Here is a 21,678-nt window from a genome sequence, read left to right on the forward strand (position 1 = left end):
TTAGGATGCATTTTGATGGGTTATAGTAAATTTGCTTAAATTATCTTAGAAATTTCTGCCTTCATCTAACCCCCACCTGCCCTATCATAACTAAGTCTAGAACCAATAAGTAAGTTGGATGGTTTGCTTAAATTTAATATGGATGACATGATAGGAGAGGATGTAACAAGGGGGTATTAATAAGGTATTAAACACAATGAACAAGCGCCAGATGAATAATTTAGCACTAATAATGTTGAAACATTGATGGAAAATGTATGTGTGTTTTATACTGAGCTCATAGGAAGTCAGATGTACCATTCATATATGTGAAATACTGACTTTTGGGGAGTTGATTAAGCTCAGCATATTGTAAATGACGTACTAATCATACCTAGACAAATTTTATGCAAATTGAGTATTGTTTGACAAAGTTGGGTGTGATTATATTTGTACATATAGCACAATTATTTTAATGTGCAATTTGTGTATTAATTGTGCATGTTATGTATTTTGCATAAGCTGTATGATGATTGCACTTATGTATTCATTAAATTCATCCAAATTGTGTATTGTTTGTGCAAGTTGTGTATTAATTATACATGTTTTGTATGTGTATTTGTGGAATTGTGTAGTTGTTTATTTAATGTATATGCACTAGTTATGTATTGTTAATATTTCGCCTAGCTGTGTATTGATTATATTTTGTGCAAGTTGTGTATTAATTGTGTACTTGTTGTAATTATATTTTTGTGATTTGGGTATTTGTGATAATTGCGAATTTACATATTTTGGCCAGTTACGTATTTGTACGTATTAGTACTGGATACGTATTTGATTGTATTTATGCAAGCTGTGTAATAATAATTATGAAAGATGTAAAATATTTGTGCAATTTATGTAATAATTGCGCATGTTATGTATGTGGACGAAGTGTGTATTTACACCTGTTGTGCATTGATTGTCAATGCACAAGACTATGTAATTATATAGCAAGTTTGCTTGCATTAATTGTGCAAAGATATGTAATAATTACACAATTTGAGTAATAATTGTCCATGTTTTATAATGTTTTGTGTGAAGAGTGTATCTACGCAAGTCGTGTTTTTAATTTGCTGAAGTGGAACTGGTGCAACTGTAGTTTTTGTGCTATACATATGATATATGTATATATATATATATATATATATATATATATATATATATATATATATATATATATGCATAATAATATGCATAATAAAGCACAAAAAATAAAAAAAGGAAGGGGGTGGTAGGAGAAATGCACACAGAAACTGTATTGGAGGGGATCTAAACATTCCCTCTAATGCGTTATGCGTGGTTTCCTCCGAGGCTATGGGTTCCCCTTCTTCCAGCTAGAGGTGGTACTCCCTTCCAATATATATATATATATATATATATATATATATATATATATATATATATATATATATATATATATATATATATATATATACAAAATTGAGTAATTGTGTAAGTTATATATATGTAATCTGAAAAAAATAAATCTTCATGTGCACGTGTGGAAGAGTATTTTGGTTTATCAGAGAATGTGTGGGTATTTTGTGAAAATTGTGAAATTGTGTAATTTTAGTGAAAGCGCATTTTGATTGTCTAAATGTAAAAACAATTACTTTATTTGTGCAAATATCATACTTTGTGTAAATGTTATACTTTGAGCGTTCATGTAATATTTGTGTAAATGGTATATTTTTGTGTGTGTATTTTGTATGTATATGACATACTATATCTATAAACGACACATTTTATGTGTGAATGGCATATTATGAGTGAAAATAATACATTTTGTGCATAAAGGGCATATTTGTTGTGTAAATGTTGTATTTTCTGTGTAAATGAATTTAGTGTGGAAATGCTTTGTGCGTAAATGCTATCTTGAGTGTTCTCTTTACCACACCCTAGTGATAAAGGGAGCAATGGTTGATTACACCACACCCTGGTGATACTGGGACAATGGTTGATAACACCACACCCTGGTGATACTGGGAACAATGGTTGATAACACCACACCCTGGTGATACTGAGAACAATGGTTGATAACACCACACCCTGGTGATACTGGGAACAATGGTTGATAACACTACATCCTGGTGATACTGGGAACAATGGTTGATAACACCACACCCTGGTGATACTGGGAATAATGGTTGAAAACACCACACCCTGGTGATACTTGGGATAATTACTGATAACGCCACATCCTGGTGTCGCTGGGAATAATAGTTATTTACATGATTTCATCGTGTGATTACGATTAAATTGTATATGTTGTTCTTTTTGACACATTGTAAATGTTCTTTTGACATAATATACGAAGTAGAAATCCGTTGGCGTTCAAGATATTCGTTGAGCTTATTACATACGACTGGGGAAGGATTTCGGCGAGATCAACTGGGCGCACTCAACCTCTCGCTACATTATTCCATTCTCTAGATTCAACATACAACATTTGTACCTGCGTTATATATTCGATTCATGAGCCAACTAGTTCCTACTTGTTTAACTAAATCATGTGATAATGAACATAAATTTAAAATTTGTACTAAACTCTCTGAATGTGGAAATGAGAACTCTGATGGTTTTTATTCCATTCATATAGAGTTTTCCTAAAATAAAATATAGCCTTAAGATATCATAAAGGTGTAATGGAGGCAAAAATAAATTGATTTTTTTTATTTTAGTCTTTACAGTTGAAGATTTGATTCAATAAATTTGCAGATGCATTGAAAAAGATATAACTGGCAAAGTTAGGCATAACTCAGGATTTCTATAAGCAAAAAAGATGTAACTGAAAAAGTTAAGCATAACTCAGGATATCTATAAACCAAAAATATAACTTACAAAGTTAAACATAACTCAGAATATTTTTAAACTCACAAGAAAAACAGGAACTCCAGTACCAGTTGGAGTATTTATAAACATTCAGAAAAGGTTTGACATTAGCATAGTAAGCCCAGTCAAATATTAATAAGTCACTAGTGGCATGCAGGCCGCCTGAATCATGGAGGGCTGCAAACGTGACTACTGGGATTCCGGGGATCACTGTCCTTGCGGCTCGGTCTGTGACCTGGCCTCTGACAACGTGGTGATACTTCTGGTACAGTTGGATGAAGGTCACATCCACCACCTATCGACCAGTTAGTTAAATGTCCATAGTGGGGAAGTTGCTTGAAACAATTACTGAATATAGTATTGAAGTTAGTCTTGAGGAACACAGTAAACGTCGCAGCTGTTGGCTGGGACCTAGTTCCTCACAACACGATAGATGTACACCACTGCATCACACGTATTGCCATAGTTTGGCACCACCGTCCTTACTTCCTGTTGAACACAAAAACGCAAAAGTTTACCTTTTGACAGTAAATGATATGAGAACATTACTCTGGTAACAAAGTCAATTGGATAGAGGTAGAGTGTTAAGGGAAAACTTATACCTGAACCTGAATGTTCTAATTTCATCAACACAAGACAGAACACGAAACAATGGGTATTGAATAGAAGTGTTTGTAGAAAGCCTATTGGTCCATATTTCTTGATGCTTCTATATTGGAGCGGAGTCTTGAGGTGTGTAGAATATAGTTGTGCATTAATTGGCTTTTGATTGCTGGTGTTGACTTCTTGATGTGTAGTGCCTCGCAAACGTCAAGCCGCCTGCCATCGCTGTATCTATCGATGATTTCTGTGTTGTTTACTAGGATTTCTCTGGCGATGGTTTGGTTGTGGGAAGAGATTATATGTTCCTTAATGGAGCCCTGTTGCTTATGCATCGTTAAACGCCTAGAAAGAGATGTTGTCTTGCCTATATACTGGGTTTTTTGGAGCTTACAGTCCCCAAGAGGGCATTTGAAGGCATAGACGACGTTAGTCTCTTATAAAGCGTTCTGTTTAGTGTCTGGAGAGTTTCTCATGAGTAGGCTGGCCGTTTTTCTGGTTTTATAGAAAATCGTCAGTTGTATCCTCTGATTTTTGTCTGTAGGGATAACGTTTCTATTAACAATATCTTTCAGGACCCTTTCCTCTGTTTTATGAGCTATGGAAAAGAAGTTCCTGTAAAATAGTCTAATAGGGGGTACAGGTGTTGTGTTAGTTGTCTCTTCAGAGGTTGCATGGCGTTTCACTTTCCTTCTTATGATGTCTTCGACGAAACCATTTGAGAAGCCGTTGTTGACTAGGACCTGCCTTACCCTACACAGTTCTTCGTCGACTTGCTTCCATTCTGAGCTGTGGCTGAGAGCACGGTCGACATATGCGTTAACAACACTCCTCTTGTACCTGTCTGGGCAGTCGCTGTTGGCATTTAGGCACATTCCTATGTTCGTTTCCTTAGTGTAGACTGCAATGTGGAAACCTCCGCTCTTTTCCATGACTGTTACATCTAGAAAGGGCAGCTTCCCATCCTTTTCCATCTCGTAAGTGAAACGCAGCACGGAACTCTGCTCAAACGCCTCCTTCAGCTCCTGCAGATGTCTGACATCAGGTACCTGTGTAAAAATGTCGTCAACATACCTGCAGTATATGGCCGGTTTCAAGTTCATGTCGACTAAGACTTTTTGCTCGATGGTAGCCATGTAGAAGTTTGCAAACATTACACCTATGGGAGAACCCATGGCGACCCCATCTACTTGCTGATACATGTGCCCATCCGGGCTCAAGAAGGGTGCCTCTTTAGTACAAGCTTGGAGTAGTTTCCTCAGAATATTTTCTGGTATGTCAAGAGGAGTACAGGCTGGATCACGATACACTCTGTCGGCTATCATCCCGATTGTCTCGTCCACAGGTACGTTGGTAAACAGCGATTCTACGTCCAACGAGGCTCTTATCCCTGTGGCCCGTGTGCCCCGCAGTAAGTCAACAAATTCCTTTGGAGACTTCAGGCTGAAAGCGCAAGGAACATAAGGAGTCAGCAGGCCGTTGAGTCGCTTTGCCAGTCTGTACATGGGTGTGGGTATCTGGCTAATGATTGGCCGAAGTGGGTTTCCAGGCTTGTGTGTCTTGACATTTCCATACGCATATCCAGGTTTATATTCCCCAATGATCTTTGGCAGGTGGAGTCCGGATTTCTTGGCGTTCACAGTTGGGATCAGTTTGTTGACCTTTGCTTTTAATTCGGCTGTAGTGTCCTTCGTTACCCTTTGGAACTTAGTTTGGTCAGAGAGTATGATGTTCATTTTCGCCAGATATTCGTCTTTTTTAAGAATTACATATATTGGCGACTTGTCACCTCTCCTGACAACTATCTCCTTGTTCTCACGAAGGCTTTTAGCTGCCGCTTTGAGCTCGGGGGACAGTATGGTGCTTCTGTAATTGCCTCGATTCTTTCCTCCTTCTGCAATAAGTTCTGCTTGCAAGGTATCTTTGGTAGTGACCTTCTTTTGTGTCTCGAGGTCGAATATGTCGTCCAACAGAATTTCCAACTCTACTTTCCGGGCCATCTCACTCGGTCTGGACATAACATGACAGTTTATGCCCAGATTTAGGAGAGTGACTTGGTCCTCAGTGAGGTTAATTCCTGCAAGGTTCAGGAAGCCATCTCTTGGTCGGGGAATTGCCATAGGTCCTCCATATAATGTTGTTAGTTTCTTGATAATCCTTGTTTCAGTGCTGAGGTGATGTTGGTCTGTGAGGATGTCAGGGAGCACTGAAACCTGGAGCCTAGGATCAATTCTCCAATTTACTAGAAATCCTAGTAAACAACACAGAAATCATCGATAGATACAGCGATAGCAGGCGGCTTGACGTTTGCGAGGCACTACACATCAAGAAGTCAACACCAGCAATCAACAGCCAATTAATGCACAACTATATTCTACCCACCTCAAGACTCCGCTCCAATATAGAAGCATCAAGAAATATGGACCAATAGGCTTTCTACAAACACTTCTGTTCAATACCCATTGTTTCGTGTTCTGTCTTGTGTTGATGAAATTAATACCCTATTAATACCACCTCTTGTTCTGTCTTGTGTTGATAAAATTAATACCCTATTAATGCCACCTCACCCCAACCACCTCACTCAAATGTAGATATAAAATCGGAGATGCGTAAGTTCTTTTCAGTTGTGTATTTGTAAACTAAAGTCTTTACAAAATGTAATAAGTTTTACAAAACGCGCTCGTGTCGCGTCAGACTAGAAATAAAAATGAATTTTGGAGAATTGATTTTTGAATTACCTCCAACAGTGAAAAGAAATGTACGAAAGATTGAGAAAATTCGTGTTAGAATTATTAATCTTACTTTTTCGGTCATATTTAATAATATATATATATATATATATATATATATATATATATATATATATATATATATATATATATATATATATATATATATATGTCGTACCTAGTAGCCAGAACACACTTTTGGCCTAATATGCAAGGCCCGATTTGCCTAATAAGCCAAGTTATCCTGAATTAATATATTTTCTCTAATTTTTTTCTTATGAAATGATAAAGCTACCCATTTCATTATGTATGACATCAATTTTTTTTTATTAGAGTTAAAATTAACGTAGATATATGACCGAACCTAACCAACCCTACCTAACCTAACCTATCTTTATAGGTTAAGTTAGGTTAGGTTGCCGAAAAAGTTAGGTTAGGTTAGGTTAGGTAAGTTAGGTAGTCGAAAAACAATTATTTCATGAAAACTTGGCTTATTAGGCAAATTGGGCCTTGCATAGTAGGCTGAGAAGTGCGTTCTGGCTACTAGGTACGACATATATATATATATATATATATATATATATATATATATATATATATATATATTATTAAATATGACCGAAAAAGTAGGATTAATAATTCTAACACGAATTTTCTCAATCTTTCGTACATTACGCTTCATTGTTGGAGGTAAATCAAAAATCAATTCTCCAAAATTCATTTTTATTTCTAGTCTGACGCGACACGGGCGCGTTTCGTAAAACTTATTACATTTTCAAAGACTTTAGTTCACAAATACACAACTGAATAGAACTTACGTATCTCCGATTTTATATCTACATTTGAGTGAGGTGGAAGGGGTGATATGGCATTAACACAAGACAGAACAAAATGTGGTATTAATAGGGTATTAATTTCATCAACACAAGATTGAACAAGGGTATTAATTGGGTATTAATTTCATCAACACAAGACAGAACACGAAACAATGGATATTGAATAGAAGTGTTTGTAGAAAGCCTATTGGTCCATATTTCTTGATGCTTCTATATTGGAGCGGAGTCTTGAGGTGGGTAGAATATAGTTGTGCAATAATTGGCTGTTGATTGCTGGTGTTGACTTCTTGATGTGTAGTGCCTCGCAAACGTCAAGCCGCCTGCTATCGCTGTATCTATCGATGATTTCTGTGTTGTTTACTAGGAATTCTCTGGTGATGGTTTGGTTGTGGGAAGAGATTATATGTTCCTTAATAGAGCCCTGTTGCTTATGCATCGTTAAACGCCTAGAAAGAGATGTTGTCGTCTTGCCTATATACTGGGTTTTTTGGAGCTTACAGTCCCCAAGTGGGCATTTGAAGGCATAGACGACGTTGGTCTCTTTTAAAGCGTTCTGCTTTGTGTCTGGAGAGTTTCTCATGAGTAAACTGGCCGTTTTCTTGGTTTTATAGTAAATCGTCAGTAGCTGTGGAAAAGAAGTTCCTGTAAAATAGTCTAATAGGGGGTATAGGTGTTGTGTTAGCTGTCTTTTCAGAGGTTGCATGGCGTTTCACTTTCCTTCTTATGATGTCTTCAATGAAACCATTGGAGAAGCTGTTGTTGAATAGGACCTGCCTTACCCTATAGAGTTCTTCGTCGACTTGCTTCCATCCTGAGCTGTGGCTGAGAGCACGGTCGACATAAGCGTTAACAACACTCCTCTTGTACCTGTCTGGGCAGTCACTGTTGGCATTTAGGTACATTTCTATGTTTGTTTCCTTAGTGTAGACTGCAGTGTGGAAACCTCCACTCTTTTCCATGACTGTTACATCTAGAAAGGGCAGCTTCCCATCTTTCTCCATCTCGTAAGTGAAACACAACACACAATTCTGCTCAAATGCCTCCTTCAGCTCCTGCAGATGTTTGACATCAGGTACCTGTGTAAAAATGTCGTCAACATACCTGCAGTATATGGCCGGTTTCAAGTTCATGTTGACTAAGACTTTTTGCTCAATGGTACTCAAGTAGAAGTTTGCAAACAGGACACTTAAGGGAGAACCCATGGCGACCCCATCAAGCTTGGAGTAGTTTCCTTAGAATGTTTTCTGGTATCTCAAGAGGAGTAGAGGACGGATCACGATACACTCTGTCCGCTATCATCCCGATTGTTTCATCCACAGGTACGTTGGTAAACAGTGATTCTACGTCCAATGAGGCTCTTATTCCTGTGGCCCGTGTTGCCCGCAGTAAGTCAACAAATTCCTTTGGAGACTTCAGGCTGAAGGCGCAAGTGACATAAGGAGTCAGCAAGCCGTTGAGTCGTTTCGCCAGTCTGTACGTGGGTGTGGGTATCTGGCTGATGATTGGCCGAAGTAGGTTTCCAGGCTTATGTGTCTTGACATTTCCATACGCGTATCCAGGTTTATATTCCCCAATAATCTTTGGCAGGTGGAGTCCGGATTTCTTGGCGTTCACAGATCCGGACACCACCTGCCAAAAATTATTGGGGAATATAATCCTGGATACGAGTATGGACATGTCATGGAGGTTTCCACACTGCAGTCTACACTAAGGAAACAAACATAGGAATGTGCCTCAATGCCAACAGTGACTGCCCAGACAGGTACAAGAGGAGTGTTGTTAATGCTTACGTCGACCGTGCTCTCAGCCACAGCTCAGGATGGAAGCAAGTCGATGAAGAACTCTGCAGCGTAAGGCAGGTCCTAGTTAACAAAGGCTTCTCCAATGGTTTCGTTGAAGACATCATAAGAAGGAAGGTTAAACGCCATGCAACCACTGAGGAGACAACAAACACAACACCTGTACCCCCTATTAGACTATTTTACAGGAACCTCTTTTCCACAGCTCATAAAACGGAGGAAGGGGTCCTGAAAGATATTGTTAATAGAAACGTTATCCCTACAGACAAAAATCAGAAGTAACAATTGACGATTTACTATAAAACCAAAAAAACGGCCAACCTACTCATGAGAAACTCTCCAGACACAAAGCAGAACGCTTTAAAAGAGAACATATAATCTCTTCCCACAACCAGTCCATCACCAGAGAAGTCTTAACAAAAAACACAGAAATCATCGATAGATACAGCAATAGCAGGCGGCTTGATATCTGCAAGGCACTACACATTAAGAAGTCGACACCAGCAATCAACAGCTAATTAATGCACAACTATATCCTACCCACTTCAAGACTCCGCACCAATATAGAAACATCAAGAAATATGGGCCAATAGGCCCTTTGCAGTTACTTTCATTCTTCCCGTTAACTTATAAAATATTATACCCATTGTTTCGTGTTCTGTCTTGTGTTGAAAGTTTGTTTTCACCTCATCCAAAACTGTTGTAACATATCACCTCACCCAAATGCAGATATAAAATCGAAGCTGTTTGAACTTTGTTCAGTTACAGTTGTGTGTGTGTAAACTAAAGTCTTTGAAAATGTAATATGTTTTACGAAACGCGTTCAAGTGTCGCATCAGACTAGAAAAAAAAATGAATTATGGAGAATTGATTTTTCAGTTACCATCAACAGTGAAAAGAAATATAAGAAACATAGAGGAAAATTCGTGTTAGAATTATTAATCTTGCTTTTTCGGTCATATTTAACAATATACATATATATATATATATATATATATATATATATATATATATATATATATATATATATATATATATATATATATAATGACTGAAAACTCACACCCCAGAAGTGACTCGAACCCATACTCCCAGGAGCAACGCAACTGGTAACTACAGGGCGCCTTAATCCGCTTGACCATCACGGCCGGACAAAAGGAAGTGATAGCCGAAGCTATTTGAACCACTTCCCCGCCGGCACCCCCTCCCCGCTCAGCTCGTTGTCGCCGTCTGGGGGCTTAGTGGGCGGCTGCCGGAGTGTGATGCTCCTTGGGACAGTCCTTTGTCCTTTTCTAGCCTTGTGCTCCTGCTGCCGTCCTCTCCAATTCTGCTGGGCATCTTTTCCTTTTCCTTCTGTTTCGTTTTTCTCCCCCCTCTTCTCCTATCTGCTTGCCGTTTCCTGCCGACCTTTTGCTCGTTCTGGTTCTTCCCTTGGACTTCTTCTACTTTGACGCCCGGGTGCTTGAGGAGGCATACTCTTGCACCCGTAGAACTGCGGTACCCGACGTCGAGAGCGAGGGGAACCTTTTATTGTCAATCCCCACTTCGTCACTGAACCCGATCTCGACGGACTGTCGGTTTCTTAAGGTGGCGTTTGTGGGGCGTATACTCACGACGCACCCCTAGGAGGCCCCGACAAGATCGGCGATAGCTTCTTGTTGGGTGTCCTGCCTCTAATTGTGGCTCCATGGTGGGTGTGGGGGCACATTCGTGAGTGAATTCGTAATTTCGTCAAGATGATAACCCCTGTTTCGGCTGTTTCTGGCTTACCTTTTCAGGCTCGTGGGGTGGGCGACCAAGCCCCCGAGTCGGTCCGTATTGGAAGACCGGGCTCTGTAGCCTCCGCTGCATTGGGCCCCGACCTTGCTCCTCCTTTGGCCTCTCTGACTCCTTCCCCTGGCTCCCCTCCCTCCTCTGTGGTTGGGTCGAGCCCCAAGCCCCCAGTGGTGACTACCTCGTCCCCTGGCGCGGCTCCTTCTCTAGTTGTTACTACTGCGCCTTTTAACCCCTCTCTCTCTGGGGGTTCTCACCGCCGTTCTCGTCACGGCCGCCCTCGCTCGATTCCTTCCAGTTCTGCTACCTATCAAGCCTTGTTTGGTCCCGCTTCGTGGGCCAAATATTTTGATCTCCTCCCTCTTGATTCTGCGCCTCCTGACGATTTCTCCCTTCATCGACATCTCATTGATTCCGTGGATGCCTCCATTACTTTTAACCCCACTCGTCTCGGTACGCGTGTCGTTGCTGCTCCTTCTCAGGATGCTGCTTCCCGCTTGGCTGCCTTATCCTGCCTTGGCGAGACCCCCGTTCGGGTCTCGAAGAACGTCCAGTTGAATGCCAGTGTTGGCACTATTTTGCTCCCGCCCCATGTTGCGACCGGTGTTCGGGACCTACGCGACTGCCACGACGATATTCGACATATCCTCGCTGCCCAGGGCCATTCTATTCTCCAGGTGGACACGTTTACTCGTCCCCCTCGTGGTAGTCGCCGTCAACCCCTCCGGGTTGTGAAGATTACCTTTGATGGTAGGACCCTTCCACCCTCTGTCATTCTTGCTGGTGCCAGGTGCTCTGTCCAGGAGTACATTCCTTCTCCTCGGCTCTGCAACAAGTGCTGGAGGTTTGGGCATGGTGCCCTCCGCTGCTCCGGGACTGTCTCTCTCTGTCCTTTGTGTGGTGGCGAAGGTCACTCTAAGTCGGAGTGCGCTTCTCCCCAGGCTCGTTGCCTCAACTGCGGTGAGGCCCATCCTACCTTCTCCCGTGCGTGTGTCCATTACAAGCTTGAGGCAGCCGTCCTCAACTTGAAGCACCGGGAGCGTTTATCTTTTCCTGAGGCGAGGCGCCAGGTTCGCCGGCTCCCGCCTTATGCTAATATCTCTTATGCTCGCGTGTTGCGCTCTTCCTCTCCTCGTCCTTCCCGCCTTCCTCAGACTCACAACCGTTTCCAGGCCTTGGACCCTGATGCGCCCACTGCCCCCTCCTCTGTCCCTTTGGGTTTTCTCCCGAAGGATCCTCCTCCTGGTCCTCTGTCTGGGGTTCCCCTTCCTTCTACCCGGTCTGTCGTGTCTTCTGTGTCTCCTTCCTCGTCCCCCTCCGATCCTCCTTCCCATCCTCTTCCTCCATCTATCGGCTCTCCCCGCCGCCTGTCTGTGCGGGCGGATGTCCATCGCTCTCCTAACGGCCGTCGTGTGTGCTCTCGTTCGGCTTCTCCTGTTGAGACACTGGAATCCGTTGCCCGGTACGTAGTTGCTGGGACACCGGTCTCTTTAAGTCAGAAGCGTAAGCCTGGCTCCTCTCCTTCCTCTTCCCCGGCGGGTAAGAAGGCTTCGCTTTCTTCCTCAGCTCCTCCTTCTGGCTCTGTTGCTCCTTCCACTCCCGTTTCAGTGCTTGCGCCCCCTGTTCCTGCTATGGAGGTTTCTTTGGCCCCTGCTTCCCTTTCGGTTGCTGCTCTTGCTGGGGTGCGCTCCTCTCTTTCTACTCCCCCTCTTCCTGCTGCTGTCCTTGACTGCTCCTCTCCGTTGTCTCCTCCTCCTCCTCCTCCTCCTCCTCCTCCTCCGGACCCTGCCCGCCCACCTCTGATCTGTTCTCCCGTTTCCTTCCCTCCGTCTTTGCTCAGTTTACCCATGCCCCCTAACCCTGACTTTGCTGACCCTGATCCCGACCCTGATATTCTTTAACGTGCTCTGTTGGTCTTTCGCCTTTGTTTCTTCCTTGTTCTCTGTTTTTGTCCTTTCTCTTCTCGTCGTTGTCCATTCTTCAATGGAACGTTCGAGGTTATTACGCCAATTTCCTCGAACTCCAACTTCTGGTTTCGCGGTTTTCGCCCCTTTGTGTCTGTCTCCAGGAGCCGATGCTTGGTGCTCGTCCTGGTCGTTTTCGTGGCTATTCCTTTCTCTCCCCCCCCCCAGCCATTGCTGGGGCTTCTAATTCTTCTGCTCTCTTGATTCGGGCTGATGTTCCCTTTGTTCCTTTACTTTTTCCTTCGCCTCTCCATTGTTCTGCTGCTCGTATCTTTGTGGGGAAATGGTACACAGTTTGTTCCATTTATCTCCCCCCGGGTGTCCCGCTCTCTCTTCCTGATTTGAAACACCTCCTAGACTCCTTGCCGGAGCCTGTGCTCCTGCTGGGTGACTTCAATTGTCGTCATTCTCTTTGGGGTGACGTTCTGACGAATACCCGGGGTCGCCTCCTTGAGCCGTTTCTCCTCTCTTCTTCCCTGTCTCTTCTGAATTCTGGTGAGCCCACTCATTTGGACTCTCGAACTCGCACCCTTTCTTGTCTTGATCTTTCTCTCTGCTCTTCTTCTCTTTACTTAGATTTCACATGGCAGGTTCTTGATGACCTCCATGGAAGTGATCATTTCCCCATCCTTGTTTCCTTTTTCTCTTTTCGCCCTTCCCTCTCTTTCCCTAGGTGGCAGTTTGCTAAGGCGGACTGGACCCTGTTTTCCCTCAGTGCTACTCTCTCTGACCTCTCCCTTCTGCCCCTCTCTCGCGCTCTCCTCCTTTTTCATGACACTGTCTTCGACGCTGCCCTCCGCTCTATTCCTCGCTCTTCCTCTCGGGGTCCACGGAAGTGCGTTCCCTGGTGGAATGCGGACTGTGCTCGGGCTGTCCGCTGTAAGCGTGCAGCCTGGAAGAAGCACCGCCGTAGGCAGACGACCGATTCTTTTCTTTTCTTTCGGAAAGCGAGTGCGGTGGCCCGTTGGGCCATCCGTACGGCTAAACGTGAATGTTGGGCATCTTATGTCTCGACAATTACGTCCGAAACCCCTCTGGCCCAGATCTGGAAGCGTATCCGCAAGATAGCGGGTAAGTTCGTTCCCGATGTTTCACCGGTCCTTCACCTCCATGATACTCTTGTGGCGGACCCGTTGCAGGTCGCTTCCGAACTGGGTTCCCACTTTTCTTCTGTTAGCTCTGGTCTTCATCTTCCCCAATCTTTCCTTCTTCGTAAACCTGTCCTTGAGTCTCGTCCTTTAGATTTCTGCACTCATCTTCAGCTTCCCTATAATGATCCCTTCTCTCTCTCTGAACTTCGTTCTGCCCTGGCCCTCTGCGGTTCTACGGCGGCGGGCTCCGATGGTATTCATTATGAGATGCTTCGCCATCTCCCTCCGAGCACGTCTCAGTATTTACTGAGTCTGTATAATCGGATCTGGGAGTCGTCGTCAGTCCCTGAGGACTGGCTCGATGCCGTTGTCCTCCCTGTTCGCAAACCAGGGTCTCTGGGTACTTCCCCTAAGGACTTTCGCCCTATTGCTCTCACAAGTTGTGTCTGCAAACTCTTTGAACGTATGGTTAACGTTCGTCTGATGTGGTTCCTGGAACACCATCACCTCCTCTCCCCTTCTCAATTTGGTTTCCGCAAGTGCCGCAGCACGACAGATGTCCTGGTGAACTTGGAGGTCTATATACGTACTGCTTTTGCTGCGAAGACCTCCGTTGTTGCCGTCCTTTTTGACCTAGAAAAGGCTTACGACACCACTTGGCGTTATCATATCCTATCTCAACTTCATTCTTTTGGCCTTCGTGGTCATCTCCCTCTCTTTCTCCGCAGCTTCCTCTCTCGTCGTTCCTTTCGGGTGCGCCTTGGTACCGCTCTCTCTCCCCCTTTTCAGCAATACGAAGGTGTGCCCCAGGGTAGTGTTCTGAGCACTACTCTTTTTCTGGTTGCCCTCAATGGTCTTCTTTCCTCTCTTCCTTCTGGTGTCTTCTCCGCTCTCTATGTCGATGATCTTACCCTTTGTTGTCAGGGTGATGATTCGCCTCTCCTTCAACGCCGGCTTCAACTTGCGATTGATGCCGTGTCGTCTTGGGCCACAGGTCATGGCTTCAAGTTCTCTACTTCTAAGACTTGTGCCATGACTTTTACGCGGAAACGGGTTGTTCTTCGTCCCTCTTTGTCACTTTATGGTCATCCCCTTGAATACAAAGATTCCGCGAAGCTTTTGGGGTTATTCCTTGACACTCGTTTGTCTTGGTCTCCCCATATCTCTTTCCTCCGTGTTGAGTGCTCTAAGTCCCTTACCCTCCTTCGGGTCTTGTCCCATACTTCTTGGGGGGCAGATAGGCGCACTCTCCTTGCTTTACATTCCTCTCTCGTCCTGTCTAAGCTCGATTATGGTTGCCCTGCTTACTCGTCTGCTTCTCCTTCTACTCTTCGCCGTCTTGATGCTTTGCACCATACTGGGTTGCGCCTCAGTTCTGGTGCCTTTCGTTCGACTCCCGTCCTTAGCTTGTATGTTGACACTGGCTTCCTGTCTCTCCAGGACCGCCGTGATCGCTACTGTCTTCGCTATCTTGCGCGGTCCTTGCAACATCCTTCCTCTCGTCTCTGTCGTGCTTTAACTTTTACCCCTCCTGCGGTTCCTGTTCCTCTTCACCACCTCCCTCTTTCTGTCCGGTTATCTCGCCTGCAGGATTCTCTTTCCATTCGTATTTCTGATGTTTCTCCTCGTGTTGTTCCTTCTTTGCCCCCGTGGAGGGTCCCTCTTCCGCGGTTTTGTACATCCTTGACTCGTATCACTAAAGCTTTTACCCCTCCTACAGTTCTAAAACGCCTTTTCCTCGAGCACTTTTCTTCTCACTCCCGCTCCGTTTCTGTCTTCACCGATGGGTCTAAGTCAGCGGACGGTGTTGGCTACTCTGTTGTTTTTCCTGATCGCACTTATATGTGTCGCTTGCCTCCGGAGACTAGCATCTTTACAGCGGAACTTTATGCTATTCTCTATGCTCTTCGTCTCCTGCTTTCTCGTTGTCAGTCTTCGTTTGTGGTTGTTGTTGACTCTCGTAGTGCCCTCATGGCTCTCGGGTGCTTTAATCCAGTTCATCCGGTAGTTGTCGAGATCCAGCATTGGCTGTTTCTCGTTCACAGTAAATTTAAGTCGGTTGAGTTTTGTTGGGTTCCCAGCCATATTGGCGTGTCTTTAAATGAGCGTGCGGATGCTGCCGCTAAGGAAGCTGTCCGCTCTTGTCCCATCTCTCGTAAAGGCATTCCGTATTCCGACTTTTACCCGGTTATCCATTCCTCAGTCCTTACCCGTTGGCAGGCTTCTTGGTTGTCTGTTACTGGTAACAAGCTACGTACTCTTAAATGTTGTGTTTCCTCGTGGCCGTCCTCCTTCCACCGTAACCGGCGGTGGGAAACAGCTCTAGCGAGGTTGCGTATTGGCCATACTCGCTTAACCCATGGTCACTTGATGGAGCGCCGCCCTGCTCCTTATTGTCCTAGTTGCATTGTCCCTCTTACGGTCGTGCATGTCCTTCTTGAATGTCCTGACTTCCAGGACGAGCGTGTGTCTTGCTTTCCGACCGCCCCTCGCGGTCACCTGTCCCTCGATAGAATTCTTGGTGACTCGGATACTTTTGATATCGTTCGCCTTATGCGTTTTTGTTCTCGTATTGGCATCCTTGGTGATATTTAGCGCCCTCTGATTATTTTGCGTATTTGATGGTGCTACATAGCCTTCCCGGTTTGGTGCCTTCTTTTGATAATTACTTACTTACTTACTTCCCCGCCGGCAACTCGGATGGTAATCTTGGGCATAGCATTTCACCAAATCACCTCATTCTTTGGGGCACACGTGAGGAACACAAATGCGAACAAGCCTGAATGGTCCCCAGGACTATATGCGACTGAAAACTCACACCCCAGAAGTGACTCGAACCCATACTCCCAGGAGCAACGCAACTGGTAACTACAGGGCGCCTTAATCCGCTTGACCATCACGGCCGGACAAAAGGAAGTGATAGCCGAAGCTATTTGAACCACTTCCCCGCCGGCAACTCGGATGGTAATCTTGGGCATAGCATTTCACCAAATCACCTCATTCTTTGGGGCACACGTGAGGAACACAAATGCGAACAAGCCTGAATGGTCCCCAGGACTATATGCGACTGAAAACTCACACCCCAGAAGTGACTCGAACCCATACTCCCAGGAGCAACGCAACTGGTAACTACAGGGCGCCTTAATCCACTTGACCATCACGGCCGGACAAAAGGAAGTGATAGCCGAAGCTATTTGAGCCAATTCCCCGCCGGCAATTCGGATGGTAATCTTGGGCATAGCATTTCACCAAATCACCTCATTCTTTGGGGCACACGTGAGGAACACAAATGCGAACAAGCCTGAATGGTCCCCAGGACTATATGCGACTGAAAACTCACACCCCCGAAGTGACTCGAACCCATACTCCCAGGAGCAACACAACTGGTAACTACAGGGCGCCTTAATCCGCTTGACCATCACGGCCGGACAAAAGGAAGTGATAGCCGAAGCTATTTGAACCACTTCCCCGCCGGCAACTCGGATGGTAATCTTGGGCATAGCATTTCACCAAATCACCTCATTCTTTGGGGCACACGTGAGGAACACAAATGCGAACAAGCCTGAATGGTCCCCAGGACTATATGCGACTGAAAACTCACACCCCAGAAGTGACTCGAACCCATACTCCCAGGAGCAACGCAACTGGTAACTACAAGGTGCCTTAATCCGCTTGACCATCACGGCCGGACAAAAGAAAGTGATAGCCGAAGCTATTTGAACCACTTCCGCGCCGGCAACTCGGATGGTAATCTTGGGCATAGCATTTCACCAAATCACCTCATTCTTTGGGGCACACGTGAGGAACACAAATGCGAACAAGCCTGAATGGTCCCCAGGACTATATGCGACTGAAAACTCACACCCCAGAAGTGACTCGAACCCATACTCCCAGGAGCAACGCAACTGGTAACTACAGGGCGCCTTAATCCGCTTTAAAACTTTAATTTTAATGTGTTTTTCATGTGAGGGAAATCTTCGAATCCTCTTTACCGATTGCTTTGAAATTTTGACGCAACGTTGCATTCGAATAGAGGAGCGTTTTTATTTACCTACTATACATGCTTTACCAGTGATAGGAAAAATAGGATTTTTTGGAAAATCAGCACCATCTGTAGGATGGAAGAGCAACACATGCTGTAAACTCTGAAAGTTCTTTTCCGATTGCTTTGAAATTTTTTTCAATTGAAAATCGGCGTGCCAATTATCATGTTGCGAAATATCAACCAGCCAAAACTTCGCAACGCCACGCGGCTTGCTGTAAAAAATTGATCAGCGACGTCGTAGAAGCAACAATCTTGACAGGACTTTTCACAAGTGGAGATGTCCTTATTCCTCGCATTCTTATGATTCCAACAGATATGCCATTTCAATTTAAGATATTGTAATTTCCAATTCGATTGGCGTTTGCAATCACCATCAACAAAGCTTAGGGCCAATCTTCAGAATTGTGCAGTTTATATTTAGACACGGATTGCTTCTCACATAGAAAATTATATTTCGTGTGTTCTAGAGTTGGCAAACCAGACAGTTTCTATATTTCTACAGATAACGGAACAACAAAAAATATTGTATACCCACAAACATTGTAAAATTAAACATATTAGAAAGTTGCGCTTTCCTTTTTCTTTCTTTCCCACTTACCCAGACTGAGCCACATTAACGCGTGGTGGGTACTGCTAGTATATATATATATATATATATATATATATATATATATATATATATATATATATATATATATATATAATATACACTTACATCAGCTGGCAGGTGTACATGATCTCAATTTTACACGCTGTGCCACAGAGTGGGCATCTCGTGCAGGGCCATCACCACAACCACCATCCCCAAAAGCCCACAAGCAATCCAGCTGGGATGGCTCCATTGTAGACCAAGTTGCTGCAGAGTGCCTGGGTGCGGCGACAACACAACACGACATTGCTCGCCTCACAGCAGTAGCAGCCTCACATGCAGGGGATTTCCTGTTAGCAACCCCAATGTCGGCCACTGGCACGCGTCTCACACCACACGCCCTCAGAATTGCTGCGGCCCTCCGCCTTGCTGCCCCAATCCACACCAGATATAGGTGTATTTGCGGCGAGGTGGTGGCTGACAGGTACGGCCACCATGGCCTACTCTGCCAAAGCACAGGGGGATGGCACTCGAGGCACAGTGAAGTTAATGACATCATCAAGAGGAGCCTCACCACAGCTGGATGCCCAGCTGAAAGAGAGCCCCGTTACCTAACGCCCCGTAACTCTGATGCTCATATTGGTTGCCCGGATGGTATCACAGTGAACCCCTGGAAGAATGGCAAGCAGTTGGTATGGGACTACACGTGCGTATCAACCCTGGCTAACACCTACATTGACCTCAGTGTTGCACAACCAGGTGGCGCTGCCACCCACAGGGAAGCAGCCAAATCCCGTAAGTATAGAGAACTGGATCACCACTACAATTTTGTCCCCATTGCTTCTGAGACACTCGGCTCCTGGGGTAAAAGTGCTACCAGTTTTTTGAAGGAACTGGGTTCTAGGCTCATTGAAACAAGGGACCCTAGAGCTGCCAGCTTTCTTTTCCAGCGCCTCAGCATGGCGATACAGAGGGGAAATGCGCACTGCATCCAGGGTTCCTGCCCGCCATCTGAGGAGCTGGAGGAACTCGACAACCTATGATAACCATCTTTGTAACCTATATGTAACTCCTTTTTTGTAACAAAGTTCAAATAAAGCAAATATATATGTGTACATACAAAAGAATGGGGGTGGTAGGAGAAGATAATATTAGCGTTCGGTGAGAAACCACAAGGTCTCCTCTGAATACTTTTTATTTTCTTCTCCGAGGCTATGGGTCCCCACATTGGCACCAGTGGTGGTACCCTCACTATATATTTTATTATATATATATATATATATATATATATATATATATATATATATATATATATATATAATATATATATATGCAGAATAATAAAATGTATTTAGCTTGTTTACGTCTTGCCATCTTTCACGAATGGTACATTTTGTTCCTAATAAGACCACAACATTTGAGGATATTCCGGGTCCCGGGCAACCGGGGCGCCTCTGACCCCTAGGTCGTCGCCCTCAACCAGCAACAACTACAACAACACTAGAGGAAATATTACCTTGTGCCACAATCCCTGTTGTTCGAGGCGCTCCATGTGTGGCTCCAGCTTGTCCTTGTAAGCCTCCACTGTCGTCAGGTACTTCACATCCGTCACAATTATCACCAGACCACCTGCGGGACAGGATGAGTATTAGTACCTAAAAAAGGTGTTGCCTTTCAACACCCAGTGCTAGTAGGCGCTGCGCACTAGACCTGCCTGACAGTGTTCGTGAGCGTGGACGGTGTTGTCCACCACCACTGGTGAGTGTGGAAGATGCTGTCCAACAATTCTCAATCATTTCGGGTGGTGGTCCCGCCCGTTCTTGTGGGCGTTCCCAACGTCAAGGAACTGTCATACTGAGGTGTCTTATCCTAACCTACCACAGGACCCAAAAAAGAAAACGAGATAATATGTCAATATTGCGAGCCGCTTCCATTTTCTCTAACAACAATTTTTGGTTTTAACAGAGTATACATCAACATGTGACGCTGTGTTAGGAAGACGGGTCACCCAGTCATGTGACGCTGTGTTAGGAGGACGGGTCACCCAGTCATGTGACGCTGTGTTAGGAGGACGGGTCACCCAGTCATGTGACGCTGTGTTAGGAAGACGGGTCACCCAGTCATGTGACGCTGTGTTAGGAGGACGGGTCACCCAGTCATGTGACGCTGTGTTAGGAGGACGGGTCACCCAGTCATGTGACGCTGTGTTAGGAGGGCGGGCCACCTAGTCATGTGACGCTGTGTTAGGAGGGAGGGTCACCCAGTCATGTGACGCTGTGTTAGGAGGGCGGGTCACCCAGTTATGTGACGCTGTGTTAGGGGGGATGGGTCACCCAGTCATGTGACGCTCTGTTAGGAGGATGGGTCACCAAGTCATGTGATGCTGTGTTAGGGGGACGGGTCACCCAGTCATGTGAGGCTGTGTTAGGGGGACGGGCCACCTAGTCATGTGACGCTGTGTTAGGGGGACGGGCCACCTAGTCATGTGACGCTGTGTTAGGGGGACGGGCCACCTTGTCATGTGACGCTGTGTTAGGGGGACGGGCCACCAAGTCATATGACGCTGTGTTAGGAGTAGAGTAAAGTGCGACTAGAACCGCTCGCACCACCTGCGCAGGTGAGCCCAAAGGGTTCACCTGCACAGGTGATGCACAGGTAGCTAGTCGCACGGTGTTTTGGGGGGTTCCCAGGGTGTTTGGCACGTGTCGGTGCATGGCGTGTGGGTGCACAGGGCCTTTGACCGAGGGTTGTGTTGGAGTGGGGGCGGGAGGCTATGTGGTTGTATGTGGTCATGAAGGGAGAGTAAAGGAAGAGGAGGAGAAAAGGAGAGGAATAGTAGTAGATGAATATGTATGAGTAAGTGCCATAGAGTTAATCCTGTGTGTAGATAGATAGATGGGAGTATGTAGGTTATGTAGAGGAGGGAGGGGCCCCCCTACCTGGCAAGGATATGTTGAGGAGGGAGGAGGTCCCACCCCCCTGAGAGGGCAGGAGATCAGGCTCTTAAGATGGGTAAGGGGTGGGAGAAGGAGGGGAAAGGGAAGGGAACAGGTGGCGGCGGCTTTGACTGATAGCGCGGGTCTCTGTTTTATGTAGTGTAAATATTTCTTACCAATTCTTTGCCTGTGGTGGGGGTCTCCAATATCTTCATGTTGCAGGCAAGAGGTGTACACGGATGGAGGTCACAGTAACAAATGAGGGTGTGAATTTACCCATACTGTTTTTGTAATCAGGGTGGGTGGGGCATCCCTCTCCCTCCACTCCCTGACTTTCTAGAGTGGTAAGAAGCAGGACCACATACCGCCACATAGACCTGAGAAGTGTCACCACATGGCACAAGGATGAGTGCAGAAGTCAATGTTTTGAACCGTTCTCCTCTTGAAGAGTGAGACGCATCTG

The 21,678-nt window shown here is 45.1% G+C and overlaps 1 protein-coding gene across 1 annotated transcript in view; it reads right to left on the bottom strand.

Annotated features, from left to right (window-relative positions):
• Positions 1-2,679: 2,679 nt before the first annotated feature.
• LOC123764149 (methyltransferase-like protein 27) overlaps positions 2,680-21,678 on the bottom strand; it is a 40,121-nt gene continuing 21,122 nt past the window's right edge. The window contains exons 2-3 of the mRNA XM_069304204.1: positions 19,796-19,908; positions 2,680-3,342 (exon numbers count right to left, since the gene is read on the bottom strand). Coding sequence (XP_069160305.1) covers positions 3,265-3,342; positions 19,796-19,908 — 191 coding nt within the window. The 3' untranslated portion in view covers positions 2,680-3,264. The remainder of the gene's footprint in view (positions 3,343-19,795; positions 19,909-21,678) is intronic.

The sequence above is a fragment of the Procambarus clarkii genome, chromosome 52, assembly GCF_040958095.1.
Source record: "Procambarus clarkii isolate CNS0578487 chromosome 52, FALCON_Pclarkii_2.0, whole genome shotgun sequence".
NCBI classification, from domain to species: Eukaryota; Metazoa; Arthropoda; class Malacostraca; order Decapoda; family Cambaridae; genus Procambarus; species Procambarus clarkii.